The 18,291-nt window shown below is 46.4% G+C and overlaps 1 protein-coding gene across 19 annotated transcripts in view; it reads left to right on the top strand.

The window, feature by feature from the left end:
• Mtss1 (MTSS I-BAR domain containing 1) overlaps positions 1-18,291 on the top strand; it is a 137,225-nt gene that overhangs the window by 20,417 nt on the left and 98,517 nt on the right. For all 19 annotated transcript variants that reach the window (XM_041671798.1, XM_041671797.1, XM_041671799.1 and 16 more), the window contains exons 2-3: positions 3,235-3,296; positions 6,849-6,922. In XM_041671798.1, coding sequence (XP_041527732.1) covers positions 3,235-3,296; positions 6,849-6,922 — 136 coding nt within the window. The remainder of the gene's footprint in view (positions 1-3,234; positions 3,297-6,848; positions 6,923-18,291) is intronic.

The following is an 18,291-nucleotide window of genomic DNA, read 5'->3' on the forward strand; positions in this document are numbered from 1 at the left end:
TATTGTCATTATAGGGAAATGGGCCCTAAAGGGTCCAGCAATTTCCCCTAGTAAATTGTGGGCCTGGCCAGGCCTGGCTGCATAGGGAGCTTAGGTGATTAGCCTCTGGCTAACCCAGCGTGTAGTCACTTAGTCGGCTTCAGATTTTTTTTTTCTTTTTTCTTTTTCTTTTCTTTTCTTTTCTTTTTTTTTTTGTAGCTAGCATTCATGGTGACCTCGGAGTCACAGTGTGACTGAAGCTGGCTTTAAATTCCCAGTACTCCTTGACTGTTTTCCAAGTGCTGGGGTTATAGGCATAAAACTGCACCTGATTCAACATGATAAATCTTTGGTGGAGAAGGGCTGTTTTCACATTGTGTTCCATTTTGTAGATGACAGAGGCACCTCCAGCTAGAAGCAGGCTGGTACTTTTCTAAATGTCTGGACTGGTCTCTAGAGGCCAGCCAGAGGGTTCTGAGTTACCCTGGACTCATTAGTTTCTGAAAAGAGTAATTTCTATATAGATCTGATAGAGACATAGTGAACAAAGAGGAGTCAAAATAGATCTTAGTAGTGTCTCGATGGGATCGCAGTGCTGGTCTGAGTACCCTCAAGGTAGATTGGTCTCGGTCAGTCTCCCTTCCTTCTCTCCCTCCCACCCTTCCTCTCTCCTTCTCTCTCCTTTCTTCCCTCTCTTGCTGGCTTCCTGGCTGGTGTGCGTGTGCGTGTGCGTGTGCGTGTGTGTGTGTGTGTGTGTGCGCGCGCGTATAGGGGGGCCAGAGGACATCCTTAGGCAGCGGGTCTCAACTTTCCTGAGGCTATGCCCCCTCAGTTTGTGGTGACCCCCCAAAACCATAAACTCATTTTGTTGCTACTTCATAGTTGCAGTTTTGCTACTGTTACGAATAGTAATGCAAGCATCTGATTTGCAACCCCTAGGAAAGGGTTGTTCCACCCCAAAGGGATGGAAACCCACAGGTTGAGAACTGTCCTAAGTTACCATCCTCGGGAATGCTCTCTGCCTTGTTGGAGACCAGGTGTCTCATTGGCTGGGCACTCACCCATTACGCCAGACTGGCTGGCCCCAGGGCTTGCCAGCCTGTTTCTGCCTCTTCAGTGCTGATATTCCAAGCATACGCCACTGTACTCTGAATTTTTATGTGAGTTCCGGGGACCTAGCTCAGGCCCTCATGTTTGCTTGCTGTCTTTCCAGTCCCCTTGGCCCTTATTTTTTTTTATTTTCCTCACATCATCTTTTATAGTGCAGGCTAGCCTTGAACTTGGTAACTAAGCAAACCAGGGCTGGCCTTTAACTCCCAAGTGCTAGGATTATAAATGTACACTAGCATGACAAGCTCACTTGTTAATATTTCAGTTCTGTTGTTGAGTTGAAGACGTCCCCAGGATAAGGACCTTGTGTCAAGAAACCATGTCTAGACTTTGGTTGGCCCGACTCAGATGTAGCCGCCGAAGGGCCTCTACCAAGAGCCCTGGTGCAACTTAGGGTCCATGTGAGCAAATGGCTGCGATGAGACCAAGCAGGACCCAGATGCACCGTTGCAGAGCAGCTGGGGGTGAGCTGGCAGCATATGCAAAACAGACTGCAGGACTTGGCCTGGTAGGAAATTCATGGTGTAATTGTTGCCAGAACCTCTAATTTGGTCTTAAATTTTTTTTAATGTAATGACTTTATTGTTTTCATTAAAATGATACATGACCCTTATAAAAACAAAACAAAACAGCGTGCCTGGAGGAGAGTACAAAGAAGAAAGCAATGTATTGGTCCAAATCTTAGCTCTCAGAAGTAGCCCATTTTAATCATAAAACAGCTTTCCATGTAACCCGTGTGCACATTTTCATATAGAATTGATGGCTAGAGGAATATATAAAAGGGTAATTTTTTAGCAAAGTGCTAATTCTCATGCATATAGGTTTCAAAATGAAAGGAAGTGACTGAAGAAGTAACTCGAGCAACCGGCTGGACTTCTTTCTGATAGCTCTTGACCAGAAGAAAGGGTTTCCAGTGGTTTCTTAACAACACTGTTCTAAGCCAGGCAATGGTGGCACACCTTTAATCCCAGCACTTGGGAGGCAGAGGCAGGCGGATCTCTGTGAGTTCAAAGCCAGCCTGGTCTACAAGAGTGAGTTGCAGGACAGTTAGAGCTGTTACACAGAGAAACCCTGTCTCATAAATAAATAAATAATAAAAATGAATAAAAAATTAATCTTAGTTATTCCTTTCTCCTCTTAGCAACAGAACCAAGAGGTGGCATAATAGTATTTTTACCTTGTCAAGATGCCCAACATTTGTATTCTGTTCTGTGCCTGTGACCCTGGGGTGAATGATTCTGTTATATGCAGTACACCCACCCATGGTTCTTCCTTTACTGGGTTTAATTGGGGCAAAGGCAAATCACCCTCTTGGTGGACGGCTGCTTCATCTCGATATATATATGTCCTGTGTATGGGAGGGGAGGTGGCAGGCTGCACTCCTGTTTGCCCTGGCTGCAACTGCACCTGCTCATTTGCCTTTGTGTCTCAGTCCTGTCCTCAGGAGTGGAAGACCTCCCGTGCTGACTTCCGGACATGGCGGGGATGTGCTGAGGGGTCCCTTAGAGAAGTGGGATTGGACTTCAGAGCTCAATAAAGAGGAAAGATGATTAGTGTTGATTCTAAGGGCCGTGTGAACATGTAGGACAGACGGCTTGCCCTAGGTAGCCCAGGAACGGGAGGCGTCCTCTGCTGGCTGAGGTTCGCCGGGGAGCCACCTGTTGCCATAGTGTACATAGATGTTGGAGTTCAATATCAGCTATATTTAGGTTCTTTTCCAGCCTTGGGAGTCTGATAGGCTGATACTACTTCCCGATAGCCACCTGTCCTAGGGAGGGGTTTCAGTCACCCAGCTCCCTGCTCCTGGGACAAAGGTGAGAATAGACAGAGCCATGTTGCATGCGCAGGTGACCCAGGAGAGAGCCTTGAATGTTCTGTATTTTTAGAATTTCGACCTACCATGTACATGTATTGACTCCAAGGTGTAGGCGTCAGAGTCAGCGAACCTGGTTCCTGTTGGTGTCTGTGGTCACTTATAAGATTTTCGGGATAGGGTACATCTGAAATGGCTCCTGAGCCATGGCCTGTGTGTGTCGCGTGTATTGTTCAAAGGAGGGTCACATCTGCAGATTGTTCCTTGCGTGGTTGGAAATGCTTGTTTGGATCCTCACACTGTGACTGATTGCTGGCTTTGTTCTGTCGTAGGGGAGCTATCCAGTTTGGGAAGATTTCATAAACAAAGCCGGAAAGCTGCAGTCCCAGCTGCGGTAAGTAGACACGTGTATTATGCAGGAAAAGGTGACATCCTTAAGACAGGGGAAGGTGGGTCAGCACATGTCTGGTTAAATTGAGAAGTGTCACAGGCAGAGAGGCATGGAACGGGCTCTGCTCAGAACAGTATCAGTTCTTATTACCCTCCGCCCCGCCCCCTGCAGCCCCGTGTATGAAATGGGACTCATTTCTGCTCTGCCTCCTGCCACAGGAATTTTCAGAGTTGATTACATGGGGTAATAGTGGATACTCTTTATGTGGCGCCCACTGTGTGCCAAGCATATGCGACTTTGTCAAAAGTCTCAACCCCACAAGGCTAGGTACAGCTCTCAGCCAAGTTTGACGGGTGAAGTCGAGGCACAGGTAAGAGTATGTCCATAGAGATGCCACCAGTAAGTGACAGAATGGAGAGTTACACACGAGCTGTCCGCCTCCAGAGTCCAAGTACTTTCTCGTCCACCTGTATTTTCCTTCCAGATGCAGAGTTTAAGTCTCAGTGTTGATTGGTACTCAGTCCGGTCACGTGATATTATCTAGGACAGGCCATCTATAGAGATTAGCCTTAGCAGTGGTCGGCTGGTCTAGGGGTTTCAGAGGAGACCGACTACAGATGGGTGAGAAGGGATCCGTACGAGCTGCGGGGATGTTTTGAAGTTGGAGTGTGGCTCGCTGCAGAGTTCTACATTTTTACTAAAGGCCAGGAAGAGCAGCCTTAGACCTTGAGAAGAAGACATTTACAGGGTGAAAGTTGTGCCTTGCTGGGCAGGAGCAGCACATGCCTTTTGATCCCAGCACTTGGGAAGCAGAGGCGGGAGGATCTCTTTGAGTTTGAGGCTAGCCTGGGCTATAGAGTGGGTTCCAGGTCAGCCGGGGCTACACAGAGAAACCCGGTCTTGAAAAAACAAAGCCTCAAAAAGCATCTTGAACACTATCAGCTGCTGAGTCTCACCTAGAGCCCACATTTCCTAGTGTGCCTGTTTGTTTTCATTTGCTGTGATAGATAAAGCACCCACCTGTTGCAGCTCCGCCCTTCGAAGTCAGTGTGGGAAGAGGTGCAGCAGTACTGGGGCACTCCAAGGAGCATGGGATGCTTGAAACCGACTGGGTAATCCTCACTTGTGAAGTTCGGGGATTGACTGGTTTGGTCTGAGATGGATGAGGATGGAAGAGAGGGTAGAGCAATAGATAGGGATGTTCTAGGAAAAAGAGCTACAGGGGTGATAGGCAGATGAGGGACATTTCTGAGTCTCTGCCAGTGCATACCACAGGCTACTGCTCAGAGCTGCTGCCATGGGACTAAGAGGCACATGACTCCCCTCTGGCTAGAACTGGGCAGGAGTGCATGGGCTTCCTCCAGCTTCAGTTGTCGTGATCTTTGCTGCCGTGTGTGTGACCCCCAAGTGAACACTGAACTCTTAAGTGTGTGCCTTCTTCGGTTGTCTGGCCCTTGACTGTCTCCCTGCTTTCTGGCTTGCTGGGTCATGTCTGGGTCTTCATCTGAGGTCCTCACCAGCCTGTTCTCATGGAGCTACCCTGGCCTCCTGGCCCTATCCCATCCACCGCTTTATTTATTTCCCACAGGTTAGTCTCCCTCTTTGGGGGAGGGGGTCTCCTCCTGAACCACAGAATTTAAATTTCCCCTTTGTTTTTCTTGTCCACCCTCTGCCAGTCAGATGGGCTTTGGTGGTGGACCTTGAAGTATGAGCTCACTGCCTGTCTTGATCACAGAAAGTAAAGCTCAGTGAAGACTTCTCTCCACTTGCCTTCCGCACCCCCTCTTTAGGTCTTCTGAGGTCAGGGACATTTTTTTTTTTATCAGCTTATCAAACAGCTAGCACCTTCATGAGAGTAAATTTTGTGTCTTGGAGAAAGGCTGCAGTTACGGCCGCAGGAGCTGCGCTTCTGTCCTGGGGTGTGTAAGCTCAATCTCTCCTTTAGCTTTGCTGGTTTCGTATTTGCTCTGTGCACACAGACAGGGCCGGAATGTCCTGCGATGATGTCAGGAAGCACGGTGTGACTGTCATTAGAAAGCTCTTAATTCCTCAATATTGACTGGCATCCTGATTTGCAGCGGACTCCAGTGACTATAATGGACAAGGCTTGTCTGCAGCTGGCTCATAAGATGTGGGTGACTGGCATTGAGTTGAAGGAGAATAAATCAGGCTTGCTTGTCAGATAGTAATCGTAAGTCAGAATGAGCTATTTATAAGTCTCAGAATGTTTGATCAAGATAACTTTTTCAGTATTTGCATTTGGTGTCAACACTTTAAAAATATGCTTTGGAGTGTGTGTGCACGTGTGTGTATGTGTGTGGGTGTAGTATGTGTGTATTGTGGGAGGATGGCTTTTTTTAGAATTGAGCAGATACAGTCCTTTTTTGGTTTTTCGAGACAGGGTTTCTCTGTGTATCCCTGGTTGTCCTGTAATTCACTGTAGACCAGGCTTGCCTTGAACTCAGAAGTCTGCCGGCCTCTGCCTCCCATCTGGCTTGAGCAGATAGATTCTTGATCTATTAGGCCTCCCCATTTTGAAATCTGGTCTTAGGGACCGTATCCAGAACCTTTCAGAAACTGTTGCTACATTGAAGAGAGACAATTTCTTTTCTGCACTCTGAACTCATTTTCTAGTCCTTATTCTTTTAGAGACTTTGCCTTCTTAGGAAGGCTCAGTGGAGACGAAGAGTCATGTAACAAACACAAACTGAAAAGACTCCGTCAGTCTTTGAGTTAGTTTTAAGTCCTTGCATGACGAGGGTGGGGCTTGTTGTTTGTCACAGAGCATTCTGGGATACTGGTCATTCCTCAGTTCACGATGTTGTAGGTCAGAGTGCTAGGAACCAGCAGGCTGCCCAGTGCAGCCATCTGGTAGCGCTTAAAGGAATGGGTAAGCATTCAGAAATTCTTAGGACATGAAAGAGTCTTAATTCTTCCCATGGTTGTTTTTGAGGACTTCGGAAAGATGTAGTTGAGAGAGCATCCTGAGGCTGAACGAAACGAAAACGAATGGAACCAGAGAACAGTATCCGAGTCTCCTGATAGTTGGGATTTAGGGAGAAAAGCTGTACCCTGTTAGCAGCCTGTGCTGCAGTGGTCGAGTCAGTGCTGGGCGTCAGGCTCTCGGCTATGAACTGGTCATCTCTAAAATGTCCTGACTTGTGTTCTCAGTTTCCCTTTTTCGGCAGTGAGTTGTTGAACTTTTCTGCTCTTCAAGATTTGCTTCCCTGCCAGTTTGTGTGTGCATACATTACTTTCCTGTGCCAAAGCTGATGTCACCTGTGCAGTCTATACTCTGAAGGATACTTTCTTCTTCTCTGGAGTAGAAACACCTCCCTTTTATTTCTTTGCAAAAATGTTCTTGGTAGTTTACACAGCGAGGCCATTACTAGGGTTGAGGGCTAGGGGGGAAAAACAACACAACACCATCTACTGCTGGATTGTTTTCTCTGGAAGGTTCTGTTCACTCTGTAGCAGAGGTTTGAGCCCAAGAGCTGTGATGAATTTGCCAGTGTGAGACATTCCTCATGCTTTTGTTATCTGTTTGCATTTTAGGACAACAGTAGTAGCAGCAGCTGCCTTCTTGGACGCCTTTCAGAAAGTGGCTGACATGGCCACCAACACACGTGGTGAGCAGATGGAAGGCTGCCTTCCAGCACTAACTGAATCCAGCACGTGGGCTCTCCCTCTGGGTGGCTTCTCCAGAAGATACGGCTTGAGTTATCAGAGCTTGGCTGGCTCGCAGTTTTCGTCTATTTTTAACGCTGTGGGGTTGCACGCAGGAGAAGTTGTAACTGGTTCCCCAGATAGTGCAGCACAGTAAAGACTAGATGAGAAAGGAAAGGAGCCACTGTTCCCTCGGGAGGTGGCCTGCTGTGGGCGTGGTTGCTCGAGTGAGTCACCCTTGGTCGTGTCCTCTCCAGCACAGGTGACCCTGCCATCCTTCTCGTTCCCTTGTGGAATGAGAAGTCCTGGAGATGACTGCATGACTACTGTCTTGGGTTCTCAACGAATAAGGACTCCTTTTCTAATAGGCACAGCATCCCCTATGCTGTATCCATCTCTCTGTCTCTAGTTTAGGCTGCAGACCCCATGAATGAGAGACTGACACAGTCCTAATGGCATCCCACGAGACAGTGTCCAGAGCCTAGCTGATATTTAAAATACATTTACGGAAGTAGTGATTAAATGATTGAAAGGTGACATCTTTTGAAAAGATTGAATGGTTGCAGAGAATACCAGCGATGTTCATAACATGCGAGAGGCACCAGGAGGAAGGGGATACTCTTAGGCCTCCCTTTGTGCAAGGGCCTCCCCTCCATTCCCTTGCAGTCACTCTCTTCTGCCTCTTCCTTGCCTGGCGGTTCTGGGCTCCCTCGTTGCGTGCATAGCTATGCACCTGCTTGCTCATTGTCGTTGTGACATCGGGAACCTTGGGTGTTGAGGGCATCGCTGGGGGAGGGGGGAATTGTTCCCAGTACCCCCAGTGGTCCACAGCCATTGACCATAGGCATTTAATTAAATAATAGAATGAAACTGCAGACCCTTTTATTGCAGGACTCTCAGGAGACTACACGGATCAGTATGTTCCCCCTTGTCCCTAACGAGCACACAGTTTGAATAGGGAGACAGATGTGTGAATAAAGACGCCAGTGCGGAAATGTGTGGGTCATATGTGTGGTACAGCAGTAGCTGAAGCACAGAGTGCCAGGGGAGTATAGGAAAGTGAGCAATTAGCCCAGCTTGGGGAGTCAGGGACGTCTTCCCAGGGGAGGTATTGTTTTCCTCCTTTCTGAGACGCCAACAATATCGCAAAAAAAAAAAAAAAGTTCCCACAGAGCTGTGGCAGTGACATCAGCATCTGGTTTGTCTGTGTGGTGAGGGATTTTTAACCTGAATGATTTTAAATCCCTTTAAAATTATGACCTAACTTACATCTACCTCTTGTAGAAACTTGGGAATCTGCTACTCTAAAGAACTTAACGTGCAAACCAGTGTCTGGCACTGTAAAACGTGACTATTCCTCTCAGGTGTTTTTCCTTCTCATCTCAGTCGTGTCTGGAATTGTCAGTCTTTGGGGTACTTCAGACGTACATTATTTTGGGTATGCGCTATGGGATGTGTGCAGGTCAGAAGACAGCTGGCAGGAGTTGGTTCTCTGTTTCTAGCATGTGGTTTCAGGGCTCCAGTCTTGGCAGCAAGCGTTGTTACCTGCTGAGCCCTCTTTTTTTTTTTTTTTTTTTTTTTTTTAAGACATGGTCTTAGGTAGCCAAGGTTATGTAGCTGAGGATAACCTTGAACTCCTCCTGCTTCTACCTCCCAAGTGCTGGGCTTACTGGTGCGAGCCATCATGCCCAGCATGGGAGTGCGTTTCCGAGGCTCTAGGATTCAGAGGATGTTTTTGGATGTTACTGTTAAATTTCTGGATGGATCATAAAGGGGCAGCTGGAGAGGTGACCCCAATTGTCTGTGATTTCCTGCAGTAAGAACTTGAGTTTTTGAAGAGACTGCTCCCAGGGTGCTTTCTGGTAGGAAATTGGAGGGCCTGGGAAGTCTCATGCTTCTAGAGGAGGGAAAATAACCAGCAATTGTTTGTTAGAAAAAACACAGGAAGAAGCTCTTTGTAGAGCCGGGCTTTGGGGGCTGTTCCTGTGGCTGCAGACCTGTTTGTCACAGTGAACAGACCCCTGTGTGACATATCTTTGCCGTTTGGTTTCAGGTCGTTTTGGCAGCAGGTTTGTGTAGAGTCCAAATGCACGGGTGCTTTCTTTCATTGGATGTGGATACCCGTGTCCTTAAAGAATTTATGGCTGACAGCTGTTTCCATGGTGATGAAAAGAGTAACTTGGAAGTTTTTCTCTAATGTCAGCAAATTAATTTTTAGTCATAAAAAGGAAAAGTTATAGAACATACTCTTTACTCCCCCCACCCCCCCCAAAAAAGTCTAAAAACCAAATTTAGCCTCTCCCTTCGTAGAGATTAGATTTAGTCTCCTTTATAAACATTTTTGTCACCGCCCTCTCCGGGGAGAAGGAAAGCTAGCTGCAGATCGGTATGTAGTTCTGATGGCTGCTCCCGGGAAGCGTTGATCCCATATTTTTGCTTAGACTATAGTCCCGTTGTCTTTCCTTGCCAGCACCTGTAGATCCGCCATGCTCTTCCTGTTAGACAAATGGAATTCCAGTTCCAGGATAGAGCGAGGATCTAATTATTATTCTGTTGATGGGATTGTATCACGCCCAGGTATTTGCCATGTTAGGCTTTTCTGCAGTTAATGCTTGTACGTCTATGAATGTCCTATGATTGTTTGTGTGTAGTGTATGTGTTTATGTACGTGTACGTATGTGGTTGGTGCTGGGAATCTTCCTCCGTCACTCTCCATCTTGTTTTTGTGTGTGCATAGGATGCATGTACATATTCATGTGTGTTGGTGTACCCTTGGGTGTACAGGCACACGGCGGTCAGAGGCTGATGCAGGGTGTCTTCCTCCACCCCTCTCTACCTTGTGGTTCAAGGATCTCTCACTGAATCTGGATCTCATCATTTCAGCCCAGCGTTTTGGCCCGTGGCTTTAGGGAGCTGCCTGTCTGTCTCTACGTGTGCTCCAGCTCTGGGGTTCCAGGTGCCCACCGCAGCACTCAGTTTTTATGTGGTGGCTGGAGATCCAAACTCAGGCTGCTCTCTACACACTGGGTCCTCTCTCCAGCGGAGTGGCCTATTCTTAGTGGTATCTGCATCACCAAGGGAGGGATGACCCTGTAGAAGATTGTTTACATGTGGGGTGGTTCGGTGCTGTTTACTCTGTGGAAAGAGTCTCCTCCTTTGTCTTTTGCTTAGAAACCTTAAAGGTAGTATTTTAACATCTCTCTAGTTAGTAAAAGAGAACTATTACTGCTCCCCTCCCTTCCTGTTTCCCTTTCTGTCCACCCTTCCTCTATCCTTCTCCGCCCCTCCTCTTCTCTCCTCCTCTACCCTCTTCTCTTCCCTCCCCCTCCTTATGTCTTCCCCTTGTCCCCTCTTTTCCTCTTTTTTAGCTTTTTGAGGCACAGAGTCTGTTCCGTCTACTGCCACCATGCTAGGCAGGTGCATATCAGAGCTTCTCGTTCTTGTGTAACTGTCACTTAGTGCCCTCAGCCCATCTTCCCTCCTTGCTACCTTCCCCAGCCTCTGGTAACCACCACATTATGTTCAGTTTCTCCAAGATCAACTTTTTAGATTCCACAGGAGTAAGATCACAGGCTACTTCTGCTCCTACTGATTTCACTCACATAGTGATTTCCAGTTCCATCCCTATTGTGGTCAGAACCAGAGCTTCCTCTTTCACAGTCGCTAGGGGTTCCACTGATTATCTGTACTGTATTTCCTTTAGTCTTCTGTTGGTGGTCTCCATTCCTCGGCTGTGGAGAACAGTCCTGCTGTAAACAGAGCTGCGGGTGTGTTTCCTCGTGCCATTTCCTTGAAATATCACTCAGAAGCTGCCTCGCTGGATCATATGCTAGCTCTATTTTTAATTTTTGGGGAACCTCTAAGGTCCTGCAAGAGACTGTACTAATTTATGTTTCTACAACACTGTACAGGGAGGGGTTTCCTTTCCCCACATTTCTGTCAGCACTTGTCCTTCCTTCTTTCCTTTCTTTCCTTTTTGTTTTTTGAGACAAGGTTTCTCCTCGTATCCCTGACTGTTCTGGAGTTCTTGCAGTCCAGGCTGTCCTCAAACTCAGAGATCCTCCTGCCTCTGCCTCCTGAGAGTGGGGACCAAAGGGGGTGCACCACCACTGCCTGTCCTGCCCTTTGTCTCTTCAGTAGTGGGCGTTCCATTGAGCTGAGCCACGCCGTCTTCTTGAGCTTTGCTTTTCCAGGCAGTGTCCCTGCTCTTCTCACACACCTGTGGCCATTTCCAGCCTGTCCTTGGTGTTCACCATGGGAGCACATTTCTGTTGGGCCAGTGTCCAAAATTTCATGATAATTTTAACTAGGCTTTTCTTGTGTTACTCCACGAAGGAAACAGCTTGGAAAGATTTGTCATTTTCACAAAATCTTTGGCCAGAGTTATTAAGAAAATTGATTTAGAACAAAAACTAGTTACTCTAAGAATAAATCAACCTATTTGTAGTACATTTATTTTTTTATAGAATATTGAAATCCGAGCTATTTTGATCTTATCTTTCTAAATAAAATCATATAACCTGACTATTTTCCTGTCTATGCTGATTAATAATGAAATGATAGAATTTTGAGTTTCTTAGTACAAGGCGGAAGTCTGTATGTTTAGTTTATACTCTGGAATTAACATATGATGTGTGTTAAATATGAAAACATATGCTCTCTGGATTTACTGGCCATAGAAAAATTAGTTTGTAGGCATTAACTATCCATACCACCTCAGAGTTTGTGGCTGCCCCTGGAGTTGAGAAGTCTTTGAGTCGAAGGGTCTGCATGTATCTGGGTCGGTTAGTTAAAAACTAAGAGATGAAAAGTAAAGGAAGTGAACACAGAGGCTTCTAGGCATGCTGCAGCAGAGGACAATATTGCTGGGGAGAGCATCTTTACCCCTGTAAGCTCACCTGACCCGGGTCCTACTGTATGCAACCTCTCAGTCAACACTGGCCCTTTGTGGCCCTGACAATGTTTGCCTAGGTCAGCAGGGCCTTTGGAGAGCACAGTGCTGTGTGATATTCAGCTTGGTGTGGTTTTGTTTGCCTCTGTAATTACGTTTAAATCTTTGAAACCCATCTTGGGGGATGTGCAAAGGTGATATACCAAGTCCATTAGAAGGAGTTTGAGGTTCACGATAGGAAAAAGTGGGTTCCAGGTAGACAAGATCCTGTTTAAAAGTGAGCATGGCTTTAATATTGGGAATCATGATTGTAATAGGTTTTGACTATGTCCCGTGGGCTGGAGCCTGTTACGAGTGGTTTGCACACAGAGTTGGTCTCTCTGTTGATGTTGAGGATCCATTCTCAGACCCACATTGGATACCTGTAGTATATGCTTTCTCACATACATACAGACGTACGTACATACATAAAAACATCCATACAAAACTGTGACGGGGTTTACTGTGTAAATCAGACACAGTGAGATTATCATCAGAACAGTTACAACAATTCTCCAATAAAAACTATTTAAAACTTGGGAATTGTTTATTTCTAGAATTTTCTGTTTAATGTTTTTGGGCCATGGTAGACTGGATAATAAGTAAAGCTGGTGAAGAGGCCCCGTTTGTTCTCACAACACTCTGTGAGGCGGATTTCACAGGATGCAGGCAGACAGGGAGTGTGCGGACACTGACACGGGTCATAAGGCCAGTGAACTGGAGCACCTCCTGGAGCCTGGACCTGACCCAGTAAGTTAGGGCCCTTATGTAAGGACCTTCTGGCCTTAGTGGTTGCTTATATTTGGCCTTAAAGTGGCTTCATCCCAAAGGCATTTAAAACCCAATCCCTAAGAAAGCAAGTAGCACCCTGGTTGGGAGCTGGGATGTCTGGGTTGGATTTCCAACTGTTTTGTGTGACCCTAAGTTTTAATTTCCTCTCTGTAAAAGGAACTGGGGGGTGTGGCACCCCGAGATAAGACCAGTGGGCCTTCTTTCAGTTTGAACACTGCATAAGTCTTGCTAAGTTGGTTAAATATGGATGAGGTTGGATGGTGTACATTTCCTTCTCTAATTTATCTTTGTAACTTCTGCTTTCACTCGGGAGAAAGGAATAAAGGAAGCAACATTAATAAGAAGAAAATGGAGGGCTAGGGCAAGAAGAGTGGGTGCCGGAGATGGGTTTTTGGGCTGTTTTGAGTTGTGGGAATCCTCTTGCAGTTGGTGTTGTGTGAGGGTTGGGTAGGCAAGGCTGGGACCAAGTGTGGAATTTCATGAGTGAGCCTGGACCACCAAGGCGGGCGAGGAAAATCTTTGTGTCTTAGGTTTGGTCGCGCAGGCTTGCTCCTCTCAGAAGCGTCCTGTGACTTCAGCGCATGATGCATATTTTAGGATGTTTTTTGTTAAATGCCACCCTCTGTACTTTACGGACTTGCGGATTTGCTTTGTCATCACTGAAGATGGGGCAGTCTTCAGGCGCAGTCTTCGGGACTGTGGCAGGACAATCAGATGGGACTCTGGAATCTGCTACCCAGGAGACTTGGCTTCCTGGTGAAGTTCATTTATGCTCCCACGTGAGGCCTCTTACCATCTGCCCACAGCCCTCCCATGGCATCTCCACCCACAGAGAACAGCTCCCTTTCCCGAGACCATCATGGCCCTCGGTCCCTCTGCCTGGGCACTCCTCCAGGCTTCCCTGGGCCTCTGTATGTGCTGAGGGGCTGCTAGTCTTCCACGAGTCATTCGAATCCCACTGCCCACAAGTCCTTCATCTCTCAGACAGGAACACTGAGGTCCTCAAGGGCACATGTTGCTGTTGGAGCCTGGCTGTCACCATTGTCCCCAGAGACTGTAAAAGCTGCAGCTTGAGACCCGTGTCCTGCTTTTGGGGGAACCCAGAGTCCCAAATGATCACTTATGAGCTGCTGACATTGTCGGATAAATGAGTGACTGTACAGAGCAGCTCGCCCGCCCACGGGCAGCCCGCCCACCCACGGGCCTTGGTGGATCCTCATGAGCAGGCTGGATCCTTCCGGGCACTGGAGCCTGCTGGGGTGGACATCTGGACAGAGTGCACTGGAGAGTTCAGAATTTGAATTTTAGTGACCCCTCTCGGAGGGTTCCAACGTGTCTTCATATTTCACTGTCCCCTGCCCCCATGAGGAGGTCACAGTGCAGGGAAGATGGGCCACCTGCACTTGGCTGGCTGTGGGGAGGGAGGGAGTCCTCCCTTGCTTGGCAGATGGTGCCAGGAAATTTCCAAGCTCCAGCTAGGCTGCTCTTATTTGCCCCGGAGTTTTATTTTAACTAGACTGTTAGATTGAGATTTCAGTAGCCTTTAACTTGTGAATTGACGTGAGTGTTCGACTCTAGAACCTTCTTTTATGTAATTAGGGCCGTATGACTGCTGCGTACAAAGCACTTTAACCTGAAACTGAAAAAAAATTAATTAAAAAATAAAAAGGTCTTTTCTTGCAGGCCCAGAGCTGAATTACAAAACGAACAAACAAAATATTAACTTAAAGGAATGTGATTAGATTAAACACAAAAAGTTCAAAATGGCCTTCTGTTCACCTATGGCCAGTGTTGGGAGCTGGCCTTGTTCTTTTGGGACCACTTCTGTGACCTTAGTTATTTTCAGTTTTCCATGAGTATTTGAGGAACGGGTTCAATTGTAATTTCTCTTGAGGAGTCAAGCTTAGCAAGACAGCAGACTTGAGGTTGCCATGTTGATTTTCCTGATGGTCATATGTCAGCCAGGGCTTAAGACACGACATGAACGTACAAGAGGGGACATTTAATGCGAAACACGTCTGAAACTGAGGAAGGACAACAGTTTGTTTCCCTTGCAGTCTTTAATGTGTCTGTTGTGGGCTCTGGACTCTAGTTTCTTAGAATGTGGGACATCACGGGCGTCTAGGGAATGATTGTTGATTTGCTGAAACATTTATGACATGATGCACTTCAGTTTGCTCACAGAGGGGCGGTCAGCTTGCTGCTGCAGTCTCTGATGAGAGGGAGGGGAGGGTGTGTGTGTCTGTGTCTGTGTGGTATGTGTATATGTATGTGGGGTGTGTGTATGTGTGGTGTATGCATGTGGTATGTGTGTATGTGGCGGTTTGTGGGTATATGTGTATATGTGGGGTGTGTATGCATGTGGTATTTGTGTATGTGGCGGTGTGTGGGTATATGTGTGTATGTGGGGTGTGTATGTGTGTATATGTGCTATGTGTATGTGGTGTGTGTGTAGGAACACTAGATTGAAGATGTTTTGGAAAACACCGTTGAGTATAGTTTTGCTATTTTAAAGTTGACCTCACTCAGGAAGCCTTGCGCATGCCTTGCTCTCCGGCACTTTTGCTTTGAAACGTTTCATTGCTGTATCGTACGTGGGTGTGAGGTAGAAGAACAAAGCTATAAAAAACAAGAATTTTCATGCAGTATGTAGTCAGAAAGGAAATGGGCTGGGCGAAGTCAAAACAGTTATTTTTCTCTTGTTCTCTTTGTTGTTTGACTTTGCTTTAAACTGCTGTGCCCTATGTTAGGACTTGGTTGATGGACCTATGTCACCGTAGTAGCTGACCTAGCTAGGCAGGATGATTTCTTTCATGGTAGACATAGTCAGATGTGTATTAGTGTGTGTGTGTGTGAGTGAGACACACTGTTCAATATGGTATCACTGACTGCATGTAGTCAGCGTGTCTGAAGAACTAATTTGTTTGTTTTTTTTATCCCTTCCCCCCTTTGAGACAGGGTCTCACTCTGTAGCCTTGGCTGTCTTGGAACCCACTCTGTAGACCAGGCTGGCCTCGAACTCAGAGATCTGCCTACCTCTGGCTCCTGAGGATTTTTAATTCTGGCTGGGATTAAAACACTATGCCTGGTATTTGCTTTTGACTTTGAGAGAGTTTCCTAATCCCCAATGGCTTTAACCTCATGATTTTCCTGCCCCAGTTTCCCCAGAGCTGGGATTAAAGGCCCGTGTCACCATGTCTGGCTGAGTAATTGAAGTTGTAGCTTAAAAAATTTCAATGAAGGTGGGCAACGGCACTAACTACCAAGGCTGACGTTCTGAGTTCAGTTCCTCTAATTCATGGGGTGGAAGGAGAGAACGGATGATTTCAGGTTGTTCACTGGCTTCCACAGTTGTGCCCACTGCCTGCACCCCCAATAAACAAACAAACAAAAACAAATGTACAAAAATTTGGTGAACTTAGGAAGCCGTATGAACTAATGCTGTGGAGGCTGTGACAGTTCAGCTGTGCCCACAGGAGAGGCCTGCCTGCTTTTCACAGTACCTGTCTGTGACACGAGCCGTCTAATGGATGCTGTTTTCATCAGGTTTGTTGGGAGTTTACTATTGCAGCCTGAGCTGTTGGAATGCTAAGGTCCGTTACAGTCTTTGTCTCTCAGGCAGTGGGTGAGTTAGTGCCTGATAGATTGGACAAGTGTGTGGGCAGTGGGGAGCTAGGGAGAGGTTCTTGTAAACAGTGATTCCTAAAATGTACCCATCCTCTTTGTCTTTTTGTTTCTCTTTCTGTCTCTCTGGCTTTATGAGACAAGATCTTACTATGTAGTCTAACCCCAGCTAGCCAAGCCAGGAACTAACTATGGAGACCAGGCTTGCTTTGACTTTCCCGCCTCTGCTTCCTAAATGCTGGCATGCACCACCACACCTGGCTTCCCCCTTCTTTTTAAAGTCTGTCCATTTTCTGTCCATTTGCGTGTTTAAGGATATGGTTTTACTTTGTAAAAGGCCAAGCATCTCTGCTTTGTGAATGTGGAATCCAAAATGTTCTAAAATCTTTTTGAGCAAATAGAATACAACGGTGGCAGATTCCACACTCAAAAACTGGTTTCATGCTCAAGGTTATTAAAAATGAGGTATACAGTTACCTTCAGACCACACACACACACACAGACCCACATGTATATGTACATAGACCCATATGTGGATGTGGTGTATGTGAAACAAAGGGATTTTGGGTTTAGACTTGGGGTCCCATCTCTAAGATACCTTGTTGGCGGAGGCTGCTCATTCCTTTCCTGGCCGCCTAGATCTGAATAATAACACAGAAACTATATTAATTACAGCACTGTTTGGCTTGTTAGCTCAGGCTTCTTATTAACTAACTCTTACAACTTAAATTAGCCTATTTCTATTTTATATTTTACCATGAGGCTCTGGTTTACCGGTAAGGTTCTCTGGCCGGCGGCTCATGTCTTTCTCCTTCAGTGGTGTTTCTTTGACTCCACCTACTTTATATCTCTTCCAGCCTGGCTATATTCTGCCCTGCTATAGGCCGAAACAGCTTCTTTATTAAACAATGGTAATAAATATATTCATAGCGTCCAGAGGGGAATCCCACATCATTATCATTACCTTACTCTGTACATGCAGTTATTCTAAAAGCCTGGGGGAGAAATCCGCAACCCAAACACTTCTAGCCCCAAGTATTGCATTCAGTCATTGTAAACAGGGGGCAAGCATATGATGCTGACAAACACATACATATCTGTACAATTAAACCTTCATGAAAGGGCAGTGTTTAGGGAAAGACGTGTCCCAGACTTCTTGCAGATGCCGTAAGGGAGGCAGGCTCAGCTTCCGAGCCAGGTCAGCTGTGATTTATCCCTTCTAGGTACATGAAGAGAGTATCCATGACCCTGAGGAGAACGTTTTCCGTGAGGTGTTTTATCTAGAGTGAGGAAGTTGGCAGTGTGCATCCCTATTACTGAGCTCTGTAGAAATGCCCTGCAGCCTCCTTTGCATGGTAACTGGAGGAGAGGCAGGCACGCCTTCACGTCTATACATATCGGCCTTTCACAACTACTGCTAAGTCACACGAACGTGAGTGACTTCAGCGTCGGGCCGTCCCAAACAAACAGCCCTTTGTCGGTTGGACTTTATAAGCCATAATCCTTTTAATGTGATTTGTTGTTGCTTGCTAGATGGAAAAACCAAAGCTTTGATCTTGGACTTTAGAGTCTTGTCTAAGATGCCGAACCCAGATTGCTTCCAGGATGACCAGTTTTTATTCCCAGCCAGTCTTTCCTGTGGCGACAGCTTTGCTGAGGGCCGTGATGCTGTCACTACTTGGGAAAGAGTTACAGTGGCTTCATGAACACCTTCCTTACTTTATATGTGTGCATCCAACACATATATGTGTGTACTCATATGCACATATATTTATATGAGTCTCAATTTCATGTAAAGGGTGAGTAAAGAGTGTCTCTATTTAAAGGCTGTATAAAAATCTTGTACAAGTAGTAACTATTTATAGCAATAGCTAAAACCTATGGCCATTAATAAGTAAACACAGATTTAAGATAAACTCCCCAGCTCCTGAGTCTTTCCACCCAAGCTGGTACTGCAGGAGTCTGCCATGGTACCAGGCTCGGTGT

This window comes from Microtus oregoni, unplaced genomic scaffold (genome assembly GCF_018167655.1).
Source record: "Microtus oregoni isolate MIOR12 unplaced genomic scaffold, Mior012 000022F_ref0000154, whole genome shotgun sequence".
NCBI lineage: Eukaryota > Metazoa > Chordata > Mammalia > Rodentia > Cricetidae > Microtus > Microtus oregoni.